The 17,397-nt window shown below is 29.3% G+C and overlaps 2 protein-coding genes across 4 annotated transcripts in view; one reads left to right on the top strand and one right to left on the bottom strand.

Moving 5' to 3' along the window:
- Window positions 1–2,004, bottom strand: part of LOC100162396 (EF-hand calcium-binding domain-containing protein 1) — a 10,311-nt gene extending 8,307 nt beyond the window's left edge. Inside the window, exon 1 of one of the 2 annotated variants that reach the window (XM_029490730.1) lies at window positions 1,907–2,004. In XM_029490730.1, the coding sequence (XP_029346590.1) occupies window positions 1,907–1,950 (44 nt within the window). In that variant the 5' untranslated portion in view covers window positions 1,951–2,004. Of the gene's footprint in view, window positions 1–1,520; window positions 1,683–1,906 lie in introns of those variants that run through there. The other variant, XM_029490731.1, reaches the window with a different exon arrangement.
- Window positions 2,005–9,621: 7,617 nt separating this feature from the next.
- Window positions 9,622–17,397, top strand: part of LOC100169068 — a gene marked incomplete in the record, with an annotated part of 21,133 nt that continues 13,357 nt past the window's right edge. For both annotated transcript variants that reach the window (XM_008189391.3, XM_016808099.1), the window contains 8 exon segments: window positions 9,622–10,142; window positions 10,269–10,371; window positions 14,713–14,860; window positions 15,248–15,454; window positions 15,511–15,627; window positions 15,717–15,881; window positions 15,939–16,160; window positions 16,221–16,358. In XM_008189391.3, the coding sequence (XP_008187613.1) occupies window positions 10,067–10,142; window positions 10,269–10,371; window positions 14,713–14,860; window positions 15,248–15,454; window positions 15,511–15,627; window positions 15,717–15,881; window positions 15,939–16,160; window positions 16,221–16,358 (1,176 nt within the window).

Raw genomic sequence — 17,397 nt, 5'->3', positions numbered from 1 at the left:
TAATTTTATGTTATAGGAAATATAGCCCCCCCCCCCCCTGCGGACGCCACTGATCATAACCATGCAAAATTATTGTGACAACACTGTTGACTATTGTATTATATACTATTATATAATATGCTAAAACCGATAGGGGGATTTATATAACATCTTACATTATTGGCTTTTGACAACAACGTTTTTATCAATAATAGATGAGTAAAAAATCACTTTATATTATTATACCACAAAATAAAACAAAAGAATATATTTTGTCAAGAGTCCGATAACAATATCTGTTATGGTGACTGTCCAAGGTTCTATACTTCTATGTTATTTTTTATATACCGTTACAAAACGTTCAAATATTTGATTTTTTAGCGTACTTTATTCCATCGGACTTTGTTTTGCCTGACTATTATAGATAGAATACCGATCGTGGCAATGGGTAGATAGCCAATGGGCCCCATCATCAACACCAACATTGGACTTTTAGCGATGGTATTTTCATAAATAATTCATTATGTGGTGTATTAATAATTATCTAAAGTCGTGGGTGTACCTATATTGATAATTTGTATTTTTTGCTATAAGCTTTACCAATTGGCAATTACTAAGCGTCTAAGCAGTAGTAGTGATAAACTGATAAAATGATAACTGTAAACTGAAAAGGAAATCGGGCCATTTGTACGCATATATATCAAACTATTTGAAACTGACTGGTATTTGACGTCATTAAATATACCATGTTATACGATAAACGTAAAGATATTGAAGCGGAAGTCCAAGCAATCATAGATTGGTGTGCAATATTGAAAATAAATAAATATTGATATAGTAGGTACTAGGTACCTATAATATATAACTAAATTATTACTAAAAATAATAATTTCTTGTATTTTTTTTAAACTTATTAGATTGCCATAACTCATAAGCATGAAGATTAGAAATATCACTATAGGTTATAGCCTTCATGGGTTATAAGAAAATAAGATAAAATTATTAAAAGATAAATCTGTCATCGGAAAAATCATTATTGAGTGTTGACTTTGTGCAATAATTGTGCATGTACAATTTTTAAGCCCCCCCCCCCTCTTTGATGAGTTTTAAATATGCCACTGACCACTGTATGATAAAATAAACTCCTTATATTTTATTAATAGCTATCAATTAAAAATTAAATTATCATTTGGTATTTTGCTTCTATAATAATAAATAAACGGCGTTAAGTCACTTCTACTTCCTCTGAATAAATAGTAAATAATTTTACAATCATAAAACCTATTGGATACAGTGATCAGGGACCTGGGTACAATAAGCTACAAATTACAATAGATATTAATATATAATATTATAGACTATGTATAGTATTATTATTTATTATTAAAATATTAATTATTATATATTATTATAGTATACTGTAAAGCGTAAACTGTAAAGTACATGTAAACGTAATATTATAGGTTGTACCTATTTAATGCAAACAATTGAATATTTGAATTAACTATAGTTATAATTTAAACATATTTATAAAAACTTACTTGATAATCTGATACCGTGGACGACCTACTAGGCCCTGGCTGTGTGTGTATATTATAGTATATAATATTATAGTGACAACGAATTATTTTTTAAACGAATTTCACTACCTCACAATGCATGAGACTAAACACCAATAATATACTTTAATATTGCACTTACGACTTAGTACCTACATCAAAAAAACCGTCACCAACATTATTCAATTCATTTTTGTTATTTACTAAAAACACGCTATTTTTGGCATCTACGCCGTAAATATTGTACAAATATATGTATAAATTACACATCACGCAATATAAAAAAGACACTTTTCGTTTACAAAATATATTTTTACTATGCCTTCTATACACGTATAGTAATATATATAACTACCTGTAATACTTACAAGTTTGACTTTTTTGTCATTGCCTTTTGAGTTACGGCGTCCATTTTCAGTGCGCGTCTTAAGTAAACCACATATTATTATATAAGTAGGTACTATATTATACAAACATAGTATTATTGATCAAACATTCTTTGTTCACACAATCACACATACATAATATATATATACAATATACCTATTATATATAATACTAGCTGATCCCGTGCACTTCATTGCCCGTTAAATGTACCAACTCTATATGACTCAAACTTTGTTCAAATCGTTATTTAATATTCGTCGTATGGTGTTCAAAATTTATCTTAACTTTACCGTTGCCCGGAATAAAAATTCTGATTCGCAGCACTATATTATCAGGTAGCCAATCTACCTGCGGTAAATCGCGGACTCCGTGCTGTTTGAACGCAAGTGTATGATTTAACTATAAAGTATCAAAGTTATACCAAGTTTATCGTATTCCACCTATGGTTGATTAATATAATCGATTAATACAAAATCCTAATCTTTTTTTTTTATCCGTTCCTAGATAAGCGCATCCTTTTGGCACTATTTGTTGAGCGGCCAAAGTTTGATTTCCTTTTCTTGGGCATAATATGACCAATAAAAAAAAAATCATTATAAAAAAATAAAAAATAATAATAAAAATCAACAGACATGCCCGATTAACCAATAGCAACAAATGTATTATTATTTTAATAATAACTATCAAACTATCAACTATATAGTTTATTTTTTTTGGACAGATGGCGCAACTGCTGTATTCTTAAAATCAGATTTCGTACTTTCCGGTGGATTATTTTAAAATATTCTTTCTTGTAAACCTTCTCTGCGATGTCCTCTTTCATTTAAAAAAAAAACTGCATGACAATTGGGTAAGAAGTTTCGAAGCCAAACCGTAACAAAGATTTCCTCTTTTGCTTGATTTCAGTTTTATATATATAGAGAAGATTATAATATAGTATATTTATTATTATAAGATGATTACTACGTGTTTGTAATTATTAAAAATATTTATAACATTAATGTGATTTGTTCTACAAGAACTATAATATTATAATGCCTAAGATTCTGTTTAATTATATTACATTTAAAATATATGATCACAGCTAGATTTTCGTTAGGTACAAAATTACATATTTTCTAATAAAATACATGTTCCTATATGAATGTCTTATAATTTGCTGTTTATTTATACATATATAATATATTTTTTTTTATAACCTAAACTATAGGTATATTTTTAATTTGTCAATATCTAGTAATAAAATATATTATAATTTTTTGTGACATTCTCCAAAAAAATCTAGATACGTGGATATGTCACTGGTCTACAAAAGAGTGTTATTCCATAAAAACAATTTTTTACATAAATGCAATAATGTACAGGCTTTTGTACGCTAATACATAACAAATAACAATATAATATGTAGATTGTAGGTACACAAAAACACGCTACATAGGCACCTATTTTACAGGCTACAAGTTGAATATATATATTTAAAACTACGTTTCTACGCTTCTACATCACATGGTTCTGTTGTCAAGTATCTACTCAGATTTACTTCTGTTATCAAATAAAATTATAATTTCTTATTGCTGTCCACGGAACGTGTTGCTGTAATGCTGTCATATTCTTATAGAATCTTTTGCGTTTTTGATAATCAATATAAATACTTAAAAAATAATATTATTTTTTAATAATAAAGTTTTTGTGATTAAAATAAATAAAATATTGACGAAATATGACAAAATATTATATTCCTGTGTGTTTTGTTTTCAAATATTTTAATATTATAGTACCTACTTTGACATCTAGTTATAAAAAACATCAATATTGCTGAATCAGTGATCGTATATAATATATAAAACATAGTATTGTATAATGTGTTTGCTGAATGCCTATGTATATGTATACGGTATGGTATAGTACTATAGTGTATAGTGTATACATGTTTTAGTGTTTACCTATATATAAATATGATATAAATATAATATGTGCCTACTGCCCTACCAGCATTTATTAATGAAACTAAATGAATCATATAGCTTATGTTATAGGGGTTTATTGTAGACCCTCACATCCACATGTATTTTGTATACAAATAATCTATAAAGAAGGTTTTGAAATTGTACTTCGGCTAATTTAATTTTTGTATTAAATTAATATACTTACCTACTAGTTATTAACTTATAAAACTACATTATAGGGGTCAAATGATTGGTCAAAAATCATAACTCCAAAAAAAAAGTGAAAATTATATTTTAATTCAATAAACTTGCAAACATATTAGTTTGCAGTAAAATTATTATTGTGTTGTATAAATTGGTGTAATATAATATTTAGTTATATAATTATATTTTATGTTTAGTACCAATATAATAAGTATATAACACTCCAACCTCGGTATTATTATTATATCTGAAAGAGTAGCAATGGTGTTTTCTATATTATTATATTAAACGGAATTCCTTTCAAATAAATTGAATAGATACTTACAATCTAAAAATCAGTGTCAGGTGTTGAACAACTCCATAAAATAATAATATATAGAATAATAATGGTTTCAGTCTTTCAGAGAAAAAAAGATACTATAGCTGGTAGCTGGTACTTGTTAAGTACCTGAAAATATATCCCTAAAAAACTCTAGTGAATGAATCAATGAACTGTGTTTTAGGATCATCTTTCAGGGGACGTTTTTCGGTTTTTTCAAGATCAACATTCCAGGAATTCAACGAATCGAAAAAGACATAATGTAGCCTTTATGTAAAACGTATAATATACACATACCTACACAAGAGTACAAGACCATAACATTTACCTCTTGGCATCTATCCGACGTGCGATATATACCTATATATTTTATAATATTTATTCTTTTTCCAATGCTATAGTATTATTTATATTTACATTATAACAGCGTCTCCTCGGTGAAAAATTGAAAGAGGTTAAAAGGCGCAACTACGTAATATATTTTATGTCTGCATTATTGCTTTTATTGCTGTTTGTATAAATTATATAGGTAATTATAGATATCAGTGATATCACTTTTTTTACCACTATAGGTACAGTGTAATAGAAATACCTGATAAATTAAATAACTTTTGTTCTAAACAATATTAAAAAAAAATATATTTTGTTTATAACTCATTGACTTGATTTATATTAGATTTAAAAATTTAATTTCAATATTAAAAAAGGTGGGTAAGTGGATGCGTTATGCTGTACAGTAGGTTACAAGTAGGTCACTGTAATGGATGGTGTTAAATTTGAATACAATGATATAATATCATTGTATTAGAAAAACGATTCTGAGCGAAAACGGCCAGTCAGCCTATCGCTTATGATATTACCATAAGCGTGCGCACGGGGTAGTCATGGTAGGCACTTGACTACTCTGCGAACTCCTCCCGGCCCCCCTGAATATTCAATATTATTATTATTATAATTGATAGTCAATCATAAAATAATTTTTTACCACGGTAAATGCAGTTAAATGAGGTTACCCCATCCGGATTAGTTTTTGTAACTTTTAGGTGTGAATATGAATATTATATATACGTAATATGTAAGTGTGTTAATGTATTTATGTATGACTACCCTGCCAGAAATTCTGCGCACGCTTATGGATATTACTAAGTATATTTGATGATATTATTGTGAATAAAGTAATTTATATAGATATATATAGGTATATTTTTCATTAATTTTTATTTTATTTTTAACGTCGCTTTTGAAAACTACTGGGTTAACTAACTTTACTTTTGACCCCCAAAGTACCAACTAGATTCACTTTCCTATCAGAAAAGATACTGTTGGAGAAAATCCAAGCATTTTTACTGTACTAAAAAGTGATGACATGCAAAAAATAAAAAAAAAAATTAAAAAAAAACACACATCATTGTAAAATCAATACATTCATCGCTCCGCTCAGTCCGCTCAGAATCTAAAATGTAATAGGTACTTTATGTGTAGTAAAAGCGTCAATATAAATTATAATAAATAAATAAAAAGAAGTGGGTAAGTGGATGTCGCTCTGCTGTACAGTAGGTTACAAGTGGGTCAATGTATAAAGGATTGTATATTAAACTTGAATTCAATGATAATAATATTAACAATAATAATAGTAATAATTCATTAATATCATTCTATAAGAAAAACGATTTTGAGCAGAGACGGTTTGTCAGTCTGGATATTGTTATTATTTATTATAATATTATCCCGTAAGTTTATTTATATTATAATAGGTATTATTATTAATTATTTTTTTCTATGGTGATAAGCAAAACGTTAGAAATTAAAATCCCATTTTAAACGATTTTTCTAATTTGTCGGTGGTTTTTCCTGTGGCATTAAATAATTATTGAGAAAATCGAAAAATGACCTTTCTAAAGTACCATCTTGATGACTTAATCCAATTTTCTAAAAGATAAGGTACTATAACATATTATTATGTTGAAATCGAAGCACTCCTTCTGTTAAAAAAAAATAGGTATTTTGTATACAGGATATAAAAAAAAAAAATAAATAAACACCATTGGAAAACCACTAGCTTCCTCAGAATCTAAAAATATTGATTAGAACAAAAGTTATTTCATTTATCACACTGTATATACGTCATATATACACATAATAATAATAATAACATAAATAACAAAACGCATTTTATCCAAATTCAAAACAGTTGGACGGTCCAACAGTCAATAGACAATAGTGGTTTCATAAAAGAAATATTTCTTTTTGGACACGAATGGTTCATTTGTTTTTAAATAAATCAAAAGCAATTATGTATACTATATTATTATGAATACTTGGCAATAACACATTAACATTAACACAGACGACAATCGTTGTGACTTGTGTTTCGTTCGGCCAACATTATTGTTGGTCGCAACTCACAGGCCACACAAGGCGGATTAAACATAGGTACCTACTATTATAGCAGACTACCATATCGAAGTAACTACTTATTATTCACAACAGCCTATATGTATAATAAAAATAAAATTAAAAATGTACAGTCATCGAAAAACGTTTATCGGTCGACGCAGGATGAGTAAACACTAAACAGTAAAAACAAATTTACAGCGTACGGCTGCCACATTATACGATATTACGAATTACGATAACTATATGTGTGTACGAATAATAAAACGCTTTTAAAATGTAAAAAATATAAATTATTATTATTATAATATTACAATAACTATATTAACCCATTATACGAGCAACGATCGTCGATCACACAAAGTGAAATGCATGTGTCGTGATCTCGTGAATCACCTAATTTTGTTAGTTTGTTACACCGTAAATCGTTATTAGGATAGTCTATCATCGTCCCGACAATCAATCGTCAAAAACCCATTTCCGATGACGCGTAGTCTGCAAAATCGTTAAGTAGACTTATGTAAATACAATTGATATTTTTAAACAGTAATAATTAGTATACTTAGGAGTAATGGCAGCGTAAACAATTTGTATTATGGGACAGAAAATATTTTTCAACCCCAGAAGAAACTCTTACTTTTTTTTTTTTTGAAATTCCATAATATTATTGAATATCGAACCACATTTGAAAACCACGTGTGTGACGACATAAGATACGCCTTGTATAAAATATATATTATATCAAACAATGTGGACATTGTTATTTGTTTGATACCTATAGGTATTATATATAATAGACTATAGTTACATTGCATCGGGGACCGTGGTGTTCGACGCTTTTTTAGCAGTCTTATCTTTATACATGTTAAGTTTCAACAGTAGGTAACTATTGTTCTCTGCTAGGTATAGGTATTCAAGATAATAATATATTAAATTAAAATTACTTCAAAACCTGTATAAAAAAATATTTACACATCTTGAATTAAAAATTAGAAGTATAATTTATAAATGGTTGTGCCAAACGGTTTTAGATAAACGCAAAAGGAAAATATAAAACCATAATTTTAAACACTTTTCCGAAGTGATGCAATTATTATAGAGCACTGGCTACATTTTTTTCAGTACCTCCCTAATAATTATTATGTTTAATGTATGGTGTTTAGCGAGAAGGCCGACCATAGGCGCAAATAGGGGGGGCTTTAGGGGCTAAGCCCCCCCCAAAAATGTCCATAGCCCTGCCAAACATTTCCTACATTTTGTTTTAAGCTTATTCAATATTATCAAAGTAAGGCCCTATTAGCCCCCCCCAAATCTCAAACGCTATTCGCGCCTATGAGGCCGACACAATTTTGCATTCCAGTATGCAATTGCACAAATTTCCCTAATTTTCACAAGCATTAATTCCTATAGCCTACAATAGGTACCTATAATTTCTATTTCATCCTAAAATAAAATAAATTAGATTCATTATAAATTCAAAAAATTGTGAATTCCCTTTTTGTGGACTCTATCAGTCGTCAGATCGAGCAGTTTTGATTGAGATTTTCCTCTTATTAGATCACGCAGGGCCTGTATGGCTGTATAAGACATAAGTGATGAGTACGACCAGTGGCGTACATAGTGTGGATGCCTTTAGGCCAGAGCTCATAGTGAAATTGCAGGTTCAATTAAAGCATTGCATGTATATCTACACTGTTTACAGTTTTTCACGATGATTAATTTAAGCGGTTGATATATATATATAATATGAAACTGTCAATATTATATAAAAAAGAATTAAAAAATTAATTTTGTATAATAATTATAAAATTAAATTTCGCAATTTTTATTTGTATTGTTATATCATAATTATAACTACCCAGATCCCTAAAAAATGTACCTATAGTTATGGCTATGTTAGTCGTGCTATGCTTGACTAGTGATAAATTGGCCCATACCTAAAATAATTCGTATATACGCTGCTGAGTACGACGACGGTTGTAGACATTTTATTTTATTTTGTAGCTGTAGCCCTGTCTAATAGACAATAGTATAGATTATTATTATATTAATATATTATAGATAATAATTAATATAATTATATTATAGATAATTGTACAATTGGTAGGTACCAACTACTGAACTACCAACGTATAAAAATTATTAGTGACTTCCAAGTTCCAACCACAAGCTGTACTGATTTGAGTTTATTATCAAGTATTATTATTATGCGTTTACGCAACATCGTTTTTTTGAAAACGGCCAAACAAATGGCCGTTGATTTGTTTTTCGCATGACCCGAAAACGCTAAAGTCGTGCCATATGTTAGTCCGAAGGTCGCGTCAAGGAGGTAGGTAGTAGGTCTAAAAAGTGCCATCATCAAAATATAATTTTATAATAAATTGTTAGAAAATCGATAGATGCGTCGATGATACATTGTCGCAACGGTTACATTTTGATCAGCTGGCTCGCATGTTCATTGTGAATTAAAAATAACATGCATTACCTATGTCCTATACAATATTAACTACTGTCTAGTGTCTACTTCTATATTATGACTATACATAATATACGTGACAATATTACAATAATGAACGCGATTGGACGTATATAGCAGTAGCGGTTTATTATTATTATTATTATTAGTATTATTATTAGTATTCTATAATATTATATGCACCACACACGCTTTGTTACCTACTACGTAGTTGCAGACAGTTGCAGTAGTACTGCTACCCCCCTCCCGCCGTCAACGATCCACCCCACCGCTCCGCACACCTATCCGATCGAAGTGCCGCGGACAACATCGCTATTATCAATTCCCCCTCCCCTCCCGCGTCACCGAGTGGTTCAGCAACAGAGGCCGTCGTAATCATCGTAATATCGCCTGTTTTCCTCTCGACTTCCCGAGCCCACCTCGAACAAAAACGTTTTCACGTTTCATATTTATTATTGTCGCCCGTCCCGTCGTCGTCGTCGTGTTTTCGTAATCCGTCCACACAATAATAGTATTATACGCTGCACTGCTGCGGTGACGCGTTCGCGGTCCTCTGTTCGTCCGACCTTTGTGACTGAGTTGTCAGACTCACAATAATTGTCATTGTTATCGCTGCTTATTATTGCCGTTGCGACCAGACCAACGTACGACATCGTCTCACGACTCACGTTGTCCGCTCGATGAACAACAACGTCCGATCCGCATAAAATATAATATTCAGTATAGTATAATATATTATTGTTATATTTTCGTCTAACGTAATCGTATAAACGTAATACCGTCGTCGAGAAGAACCCTGACGATGACCGCTGCCGCGGGTGGTGTCCGCCTTTGCAGGCCGCTGGCCTTTTTTGGCCTCGTCGCACTGCTGTCCTCCGGTAAGTACTGAACTACGACGACCACCTGTAATGTTATATAATGTTATTATCGTAAAATACAACACCGTGCGCTGTGTTCGGCTGCCCCTTGCTAACTTTAACATTGTTTTTTCTTTTCGTGCTTAGGTGCTTCGGCTGATGCTGAAACCATCATCGTCCAGAGACATGTCCAAATGCTCGGCTCGCAAGAATGCACTTACGGCCCGGCGTTTTGGTGCAAAAACATTACGTGAGTAATAGTTATAGCTCACAAGATTACTGAGCATGACATAATGATATTATATTGTATTTACTCTCCCGGGTGTATTTAGCTACGTCACCGTATAATTGTTTTTTTTTAATTTAATATTTTATTAGATTTAGATATGAAAACACTAACTATAGTTTAGATTATAAATAACACAATATCCATAATAAGTTATAATAATGCACATTAATGTTTGCAAGATAAACATTATGCTTGTAAAATAACAATAATTAGGAGGGATCTACCTAAATTTGATTGCTTGGTACCAGGCGCGGATCTAAAAATGAAAAAAGGGGGAGGGCTAAACAAAAAATGTACTTAATTACTTATTTTGCACGAAGTCTTTCTTATTTTTTGAAATATCTTAAGTATCGAAGTCCTAGTCTAAGGGTCTAAAAGTAATATATTATTAAAATATATAATATATAAGTATATACACGTCCAAAGGGGACAATCCCCCTTGGATCCGCGCCTGCTTGGTACTGCTGTTAAATGTTGACCAAATTAATTTTAATATGACCAAAATTCAATATTTTTGTGTATTTATTTTATACTTTTTTACAAAGTTTGTTGGTAAATAAGAAAGTTATTCATTTGATAATTTAGTGCCTATAAATAATTGTTGTTTTCGATCTTGAGTGTACAATCAATAGAATACATTTTAATTACCTGATTAGGTACCTATATAATTTATGGTTGATTTAAAATTAATATAGTGATATGTGTTTTTTTATAATCAATTTATTTCTATATACCAATTATCAGTTATGATATCAAGTACCTTTAGATTAAGTGTCATTAGTAATAAATAATAATACTTATAATAGAATGTAGAATTCTTGGGTAATATATATTTTCTAACACATTAAAGTTAATGATTAAAAAATAAATTATATATAGGTAAATGCATTGTTATCAATAAAATGTGCTAAACAAAAATGTATAATTCCAACTATATTTATTTCTTATTTCAATTGCATAAAAGTATTATTTGTACGAAAAAACTGGATAACCCTGAAAAACAGGAAACTATGCTAAATACCTACTGATAAGTCATTTATGACTAAGGCATCCTCGCGTGACATGTCTTACTATAATAAATTGTATCCATCTGGTTTAATACATTTTTTTATGCCAGGATATTAGATGGCATCTGTTAAATTTTCTATAAACGTATTTTAATATTGTTGTTAATTGAAGAACAATGAACTATATTGTTACAGCATACAATTACACTATTATATTATATCTCCTTTCTCAAACTATTTTTATAATACTTCAAGAACAAAATATTATTACATCTATATTATAATTTAATCTAAATTGCTTATTAAAAAAATTAACTTATACATACAGTTATATCTACTTGTCTTAATTCAAATTAATTTGTTTACTACAGAATATTTTCTTAATTTCCATCTAACTGTTAATAATAAATTAAGTGAATACTGAATACTTAATTATTATGAAATATTTAGCTATATCACATTTATTTTTTTTTTTTTAACACTTGATAATTTCTAACCCACTGATCTAAATTTTAGACTAATTGATGAAATCAAGCCAATCCTTGAATTGGTATAAAGACTACCTACAACCTACTACCTAATAATTGTATTCATGCAAAATGTAAAATTATTGGTTTGTTTTGTATTAATTGAAAAATAATTAAATGCAACTAGATATAATATTATAATCTTTAATTTCATTAACTTTAGAATGGTTTAGAAAAGCTGATTTTAGCTAACTGTTTTCTATAGATGATTTTTTTCTATTGCAATGTGTTTGTAGTATTTGTACATCTGTTTTTATTTAAACATGTCATCAGTTCAAATAGTTTAACATTATAAAATCTTTAATTTCATATTATTTAACAATAATTAGGTATTGAAGTTAAAACCATAACCTTTAAGTTGTATTCATAAATGTATGAATTATGAATATTATGAATCTTGCATAGTCACATAGATTATCTAATAAGTTACAATATTGATTTTTATATGTATATTTATTTTATCAATGGTTAGGTATAATAATCATTTAATGCCATTAAAAAAAAATATTACTAAATAAAAAATTATTTTTTATCGACATACAAATAGGTATAGAATTTTGTTTTCAATACATTTTTTTGTTTATTCACTTGCCATAAATTTTTACTTTCAGGCCTAGAAACTGTTTTACTGTTTTACACAACAATATAATATACCTCTTCCACCCACACAATGTTCGCTATCTACATTTACATATAGACCACCAAAAAACCTAGGCATCCCATATTCATATCAAAATTTTTGTTCTGAATATGAAAATCATTAAGGGGACGTATTAGTATAATGTTTTTCTGTCGGAATTTCCTACTTTACCACACACAATTTTTTTAAAACTTGTGTAGTTAGATATAATGGTACTTATTTGTTATCTCCCCACCAGTACACGGTATAAAATTTATCTCCCTGCCACTCTTGTTTGTTATCACTCCACTATAAATATAATGTATTTACATTTTAAATATATAATAAAATAAACAATAAAAATAAAAAATATATATTGTACTTATAAATTCAAAAAAAAAATATATTTCAATATTTAATATTATTTTATATGTAAAATTTTAAAAAAGTAGTATAATTATAAATTTAAAAAAAAAAAATTGACTTATGGAAGTTATCCCAGTTGATATGAGAGTGTAATGGTGTTGGGTTATGTTGGTTAGATAGAGGGTGGGAGTCGATTGAGAGTAGTATGGGGGAATAATCTGAGCATGGAGCGTATAGGTTTGTAATTAATGAGTGGAGTGTGCTGGGAATTTTGGTTACAAATATATCTAATATATCCGGTCGTTTTCGAGAGGAAGTTGGCCAATAAGTTGGGTTGGTAGGTGAGATTACTTGTAGGTTTTTGCTTATTACACTATGTAAACAATCAATTTTATGTAATATTAAATTACAAAGGAGGCCAGCAAAACTTAGAGGTATCTTTTAAGTTAATTTCATATGCATCTCCCCAAGACTTGTTCTCCACATCAATTCTTCCAAATACGATTCCAGAAAATTTCTATTAGTTCCACGACACTTTTTATTTCCCCATTTAGCAGAACTTCACAACCAGTACAACCTCTCAATGTTTTGAGTGTCTGCCCCTGTGTACAGATCAATAAAATTATAGATTTGGTTAACAGTATTATGAAGGAATCCCGCTTTCTGCAAATTATTGTAAGCTTTCCAATAATCTGACATAGTTGGTCTAATACATTTTTGTATTATAGGTTACAATCTTTTTTTCGTTCGATCAGGTACATTAATTATAAAACACGCTTTGGTTTTAATTTATTTTAAAAAAATATTTTTAATAAGTATCAAATTAAATTAAATTTTTCATATTGGTTTATAATAACGGCACACTAATACATCTATATGGCGAGGCGATAACAAACAAGAGTGACGGGGAAATACATTTTATACCGTGTACTGGCGAGGCAATAACAAACAAGTACCGATATACTAAATACAATGGTGAAGTCAAAACTCGGCGGTCAAACTTAATTTCAAAGTTACAGCTATTTGAAGTTACAAGTTTTAAAGTAAAGCAAGTAGTCACTCCCTATGCTTACTAGTTCCTGTCACTGCGCTTACTGGTAATAGATCAAAACATTTATTTAATTATTATTTATAACTGGATTCTTCAGTTAATAATATACCATGCAAATACTTTACAAGCATTTAAAAAAAGCTGGTTATAATCTACTAATCTAGAGTAACACTATATGATATATACCACAAACAAGACTAATCCAACTAAACTATTGTTACCTATAACACCATTGGTTTTAAAAAGTTAACACCGGGATATGTATAATTATTAATTATATAAAATGTGTATCACTAGGGATATAAAGATAACATTTTTAAAGTGGTCTAAAATAATAATAATACGATAATCATAGTGATGCAGATATTCCAGCTATAGGAGAACATAAATCATTGGTAGACCGCATAATATACTTAGCATAGGCTAAACTAGAGGGGCTTTAGGGGCTAAACTCCCCCCAAAATGTCCATAGCCTCCCAAAATCCCAAATGCTATTTTTGCCTATACTAGATAGTATAGAAAACAGTGACAGATCTTGTGTCGTGGGATAGACTATTCTTTTTACGGATCTTTTCCGTTATATGTATACCACGTCAGTGATGCCTGCGTTACAACTCATTCGCAATTTTTGCTGTGTGATTATTTATTAAATACATAAACTGGAATAGTTCAAATTTAAATAATTTATTATTTTCAATTGACAATGAAAATTAATAAAAAAAAATTTTTTAGTAACGCTGCTGGTTGTAACGCTGTCAAACATTGCATTCAAACAACTTGGGTTACACAGACATATCCGGAAGATAATGATGATATTTGTACAATTTGTAAAAATATGGTGAAAGAAGCTCGTGACACACTCACCAGTAATGTTACATTGGTTAGTTATTAATGTTAAATATATTAACAACAATTTAATTTACATATTCTTTAGTTAAAATCAAATAATGAAGCAAAGTAATAAAAAAAATATATATAATAGTAGTTGTGTTATACTGTTTTGCTGAAAAGAGAACATATAAATTAGCTTATACTCCGGCCCACGAGAGTCCATATGTCAGAACGCGTCCGTCACTGCGCATCGGCACGTTGCCGAATAGTGGGAATGGCATAATGGTGGGAGAAAACAGACGTCACGTATTACTATATGAATGCGCGGTTTACGTATGGACTCTCGTGGGCCGAAGTATAGAAAAATTAGAGTAGTCACCCAATGTACTATATTTAAAATAAACGATTTACAATAATTGAATGATTGAACTTTTAGGAAGAATTGAAAGAAGTCTTCGATGGATCTTGTGATTTATTGCCATTGAAAATAGTTAAAAAGGAGTGTAAGAAATTATCAGATGATTTTATACCTGAACTCGTTGACACGTTGGCTTCACAAATGGACCCAAATGTTGTTTGCACAGTTTCTGGTTTGTGCAATAATGCACACATTGATAAGCTTCTATTAGAAAATAAAGAAAAAGTAACCAATTTAATCAAATTTTTATATTTGTACTAATTAAACTTTTTTTATTGAAGCAACCAGCAGTTGATAGTGAACACCATCCATGTGAAAAATGCGCTATTGTTATGAACAAAGGAGAAGATTTAGTACAGAGCATGTCTAGAGATGATATTTTAAATAGATTTTTGATGGTCAGTTTAGTAATGAATATGTATCAACATTATATCTATGTTATTTTACAAGTAAAGTTTGTTTATATTTATGTAATTTTTTTTCTTAGATGTGTGGAGAACTGAGCAGTTATTCCGATGCATGCAGTAGTATTGTATTAACATATCATAATGAAATATACAATGCCGTTAAAAATGGTTTTAATAAACGTAATGTATGTTTGTTGAGTGGCATGTGTTCAGCAGCATTCCATCCACATGCTGATGGTTATGAAGTAAGAATGGAGTTAACAGTTCAAAAAATATTTTGCTATGAATAAATTTATTTGCAGAAATCAATGAACGCTTTGATGGGTGTTGAAATTAGTAATGCTGGAGAGCGAGGTAGGATTCAAATCCAAAAATCTAATGAAGTCAGTGATGAATTGACATGTGAATTTTGTGAAACCTTGGTCAAACATTTGAGAGATATTTTGGTAGCTAATACAACTGAAGAACAATTCTCAGACGTACTTAAAGGTCTTTGTAAACAAACTGGAAGTTTTTCATCTGAGGTATGTCCAATATTTATGTTTTTATGTAATTAGCGTATTTAATATTATATTTTCTTTCAGTGTTTGGCAATAGTTGAAGAAAATTATACACGTATCTATAAGTTCCTTGTTAACGAACTGAATGGAAAAGTTCTTTGTACAATTGTTGGTATTTGTCCCAAGTCTCTTAACTCTCGTTATAATCTCAATTATATTATAGTAAGTCAATAATTATTTAATATTCACACCAATGAAAATCATATAATTTTATTTATTGTATCCTTTAATTTAGCCAATGTACCCGCTTGTTCCAATTGACCTTTTACAAACCCAAGAAGCCACTAAAATTGAAGAAGATGGTTCATATACTGCTAAAAAAGAACAAGATGATCATAAGCCTACACTTGTTGTGGTCGATGAACAACCTCCTAAAGTTGAAAATATTAATGTCATTAAGAAATCTCCAGTTATTGATGTGTTCTATAAGGAAATGCATTTTGTTGGTAAGATTGTATAAATCAATTGTTTACATCAGCAGTTTTCAAACTTTTTTGTTTGTGAAACTCTTATGTTGCTAAGAAAACTCTATGGAGTCCCAAAATTAAAAATGCTCCATTAAATATACATAACTCATGAAAAATGATGCATGAATGATTTGCTTATTAATTTGGTTCTTTATAACATAATCATAATCATGATTAAAGAAATATAATTACCTACACTTTTTATACATAAATGCACAGAACTACAATGCTGTAAATGCTCCTTTAATTAGATTCGCGAGATTAGTTAATGATATTTAAATATAGTTAATAAATTTTAACTCTATTGAGTCTTTTAATAATTATATCATTAGATATTATCAGTAATTTATGTTTTATTATATTCATTAATTAACAATTTGTACTATTTTTTACTATTTATTTAATTATACTGCTCAATTATATTATTATTCCACATATATATAAAACATGTATTGGGCTTTTAACCAAATACATAATTTAATTTTTAATAAATAAATAGCTATAATTGTTTTAGACTATAAAACAAAATAATATGCGGGTTATTATTAATAAAATAAACATCATGAACCAAATATTGTTTTATTTTAATTCAATTCAGATATGTCTATGGAGCCCCCTTAGATAAGAGAACCTTACAGTTTGAGAACCGCTGGTTTACATGTAATATAAGTTGTTACTAATTTTACCAAATTATATTTTTGTACAGTCAATGATGTCAGTATGCCTACTGATAA

This window comes from Acyrthosiphon pisum, chromosome A2, assembly GCF_005508785.2.
Source record: "Acyrthosiphon pisum isolate AL4f chromosome A2, pea_aphid_22Mar2018_4r6ur, whole genome shotgun sequence".
NCBI lineage: Eukaryota > Metazoa > Arthropoda > Insecta > Hemiptera > Aphididae > Acyrthosiphon > Acyrthosiphon pisum.
Note: the sequence above shows the minus strand (reverse complement) of the source record. Positions and strands in the feature narration are given on the sequence as shown.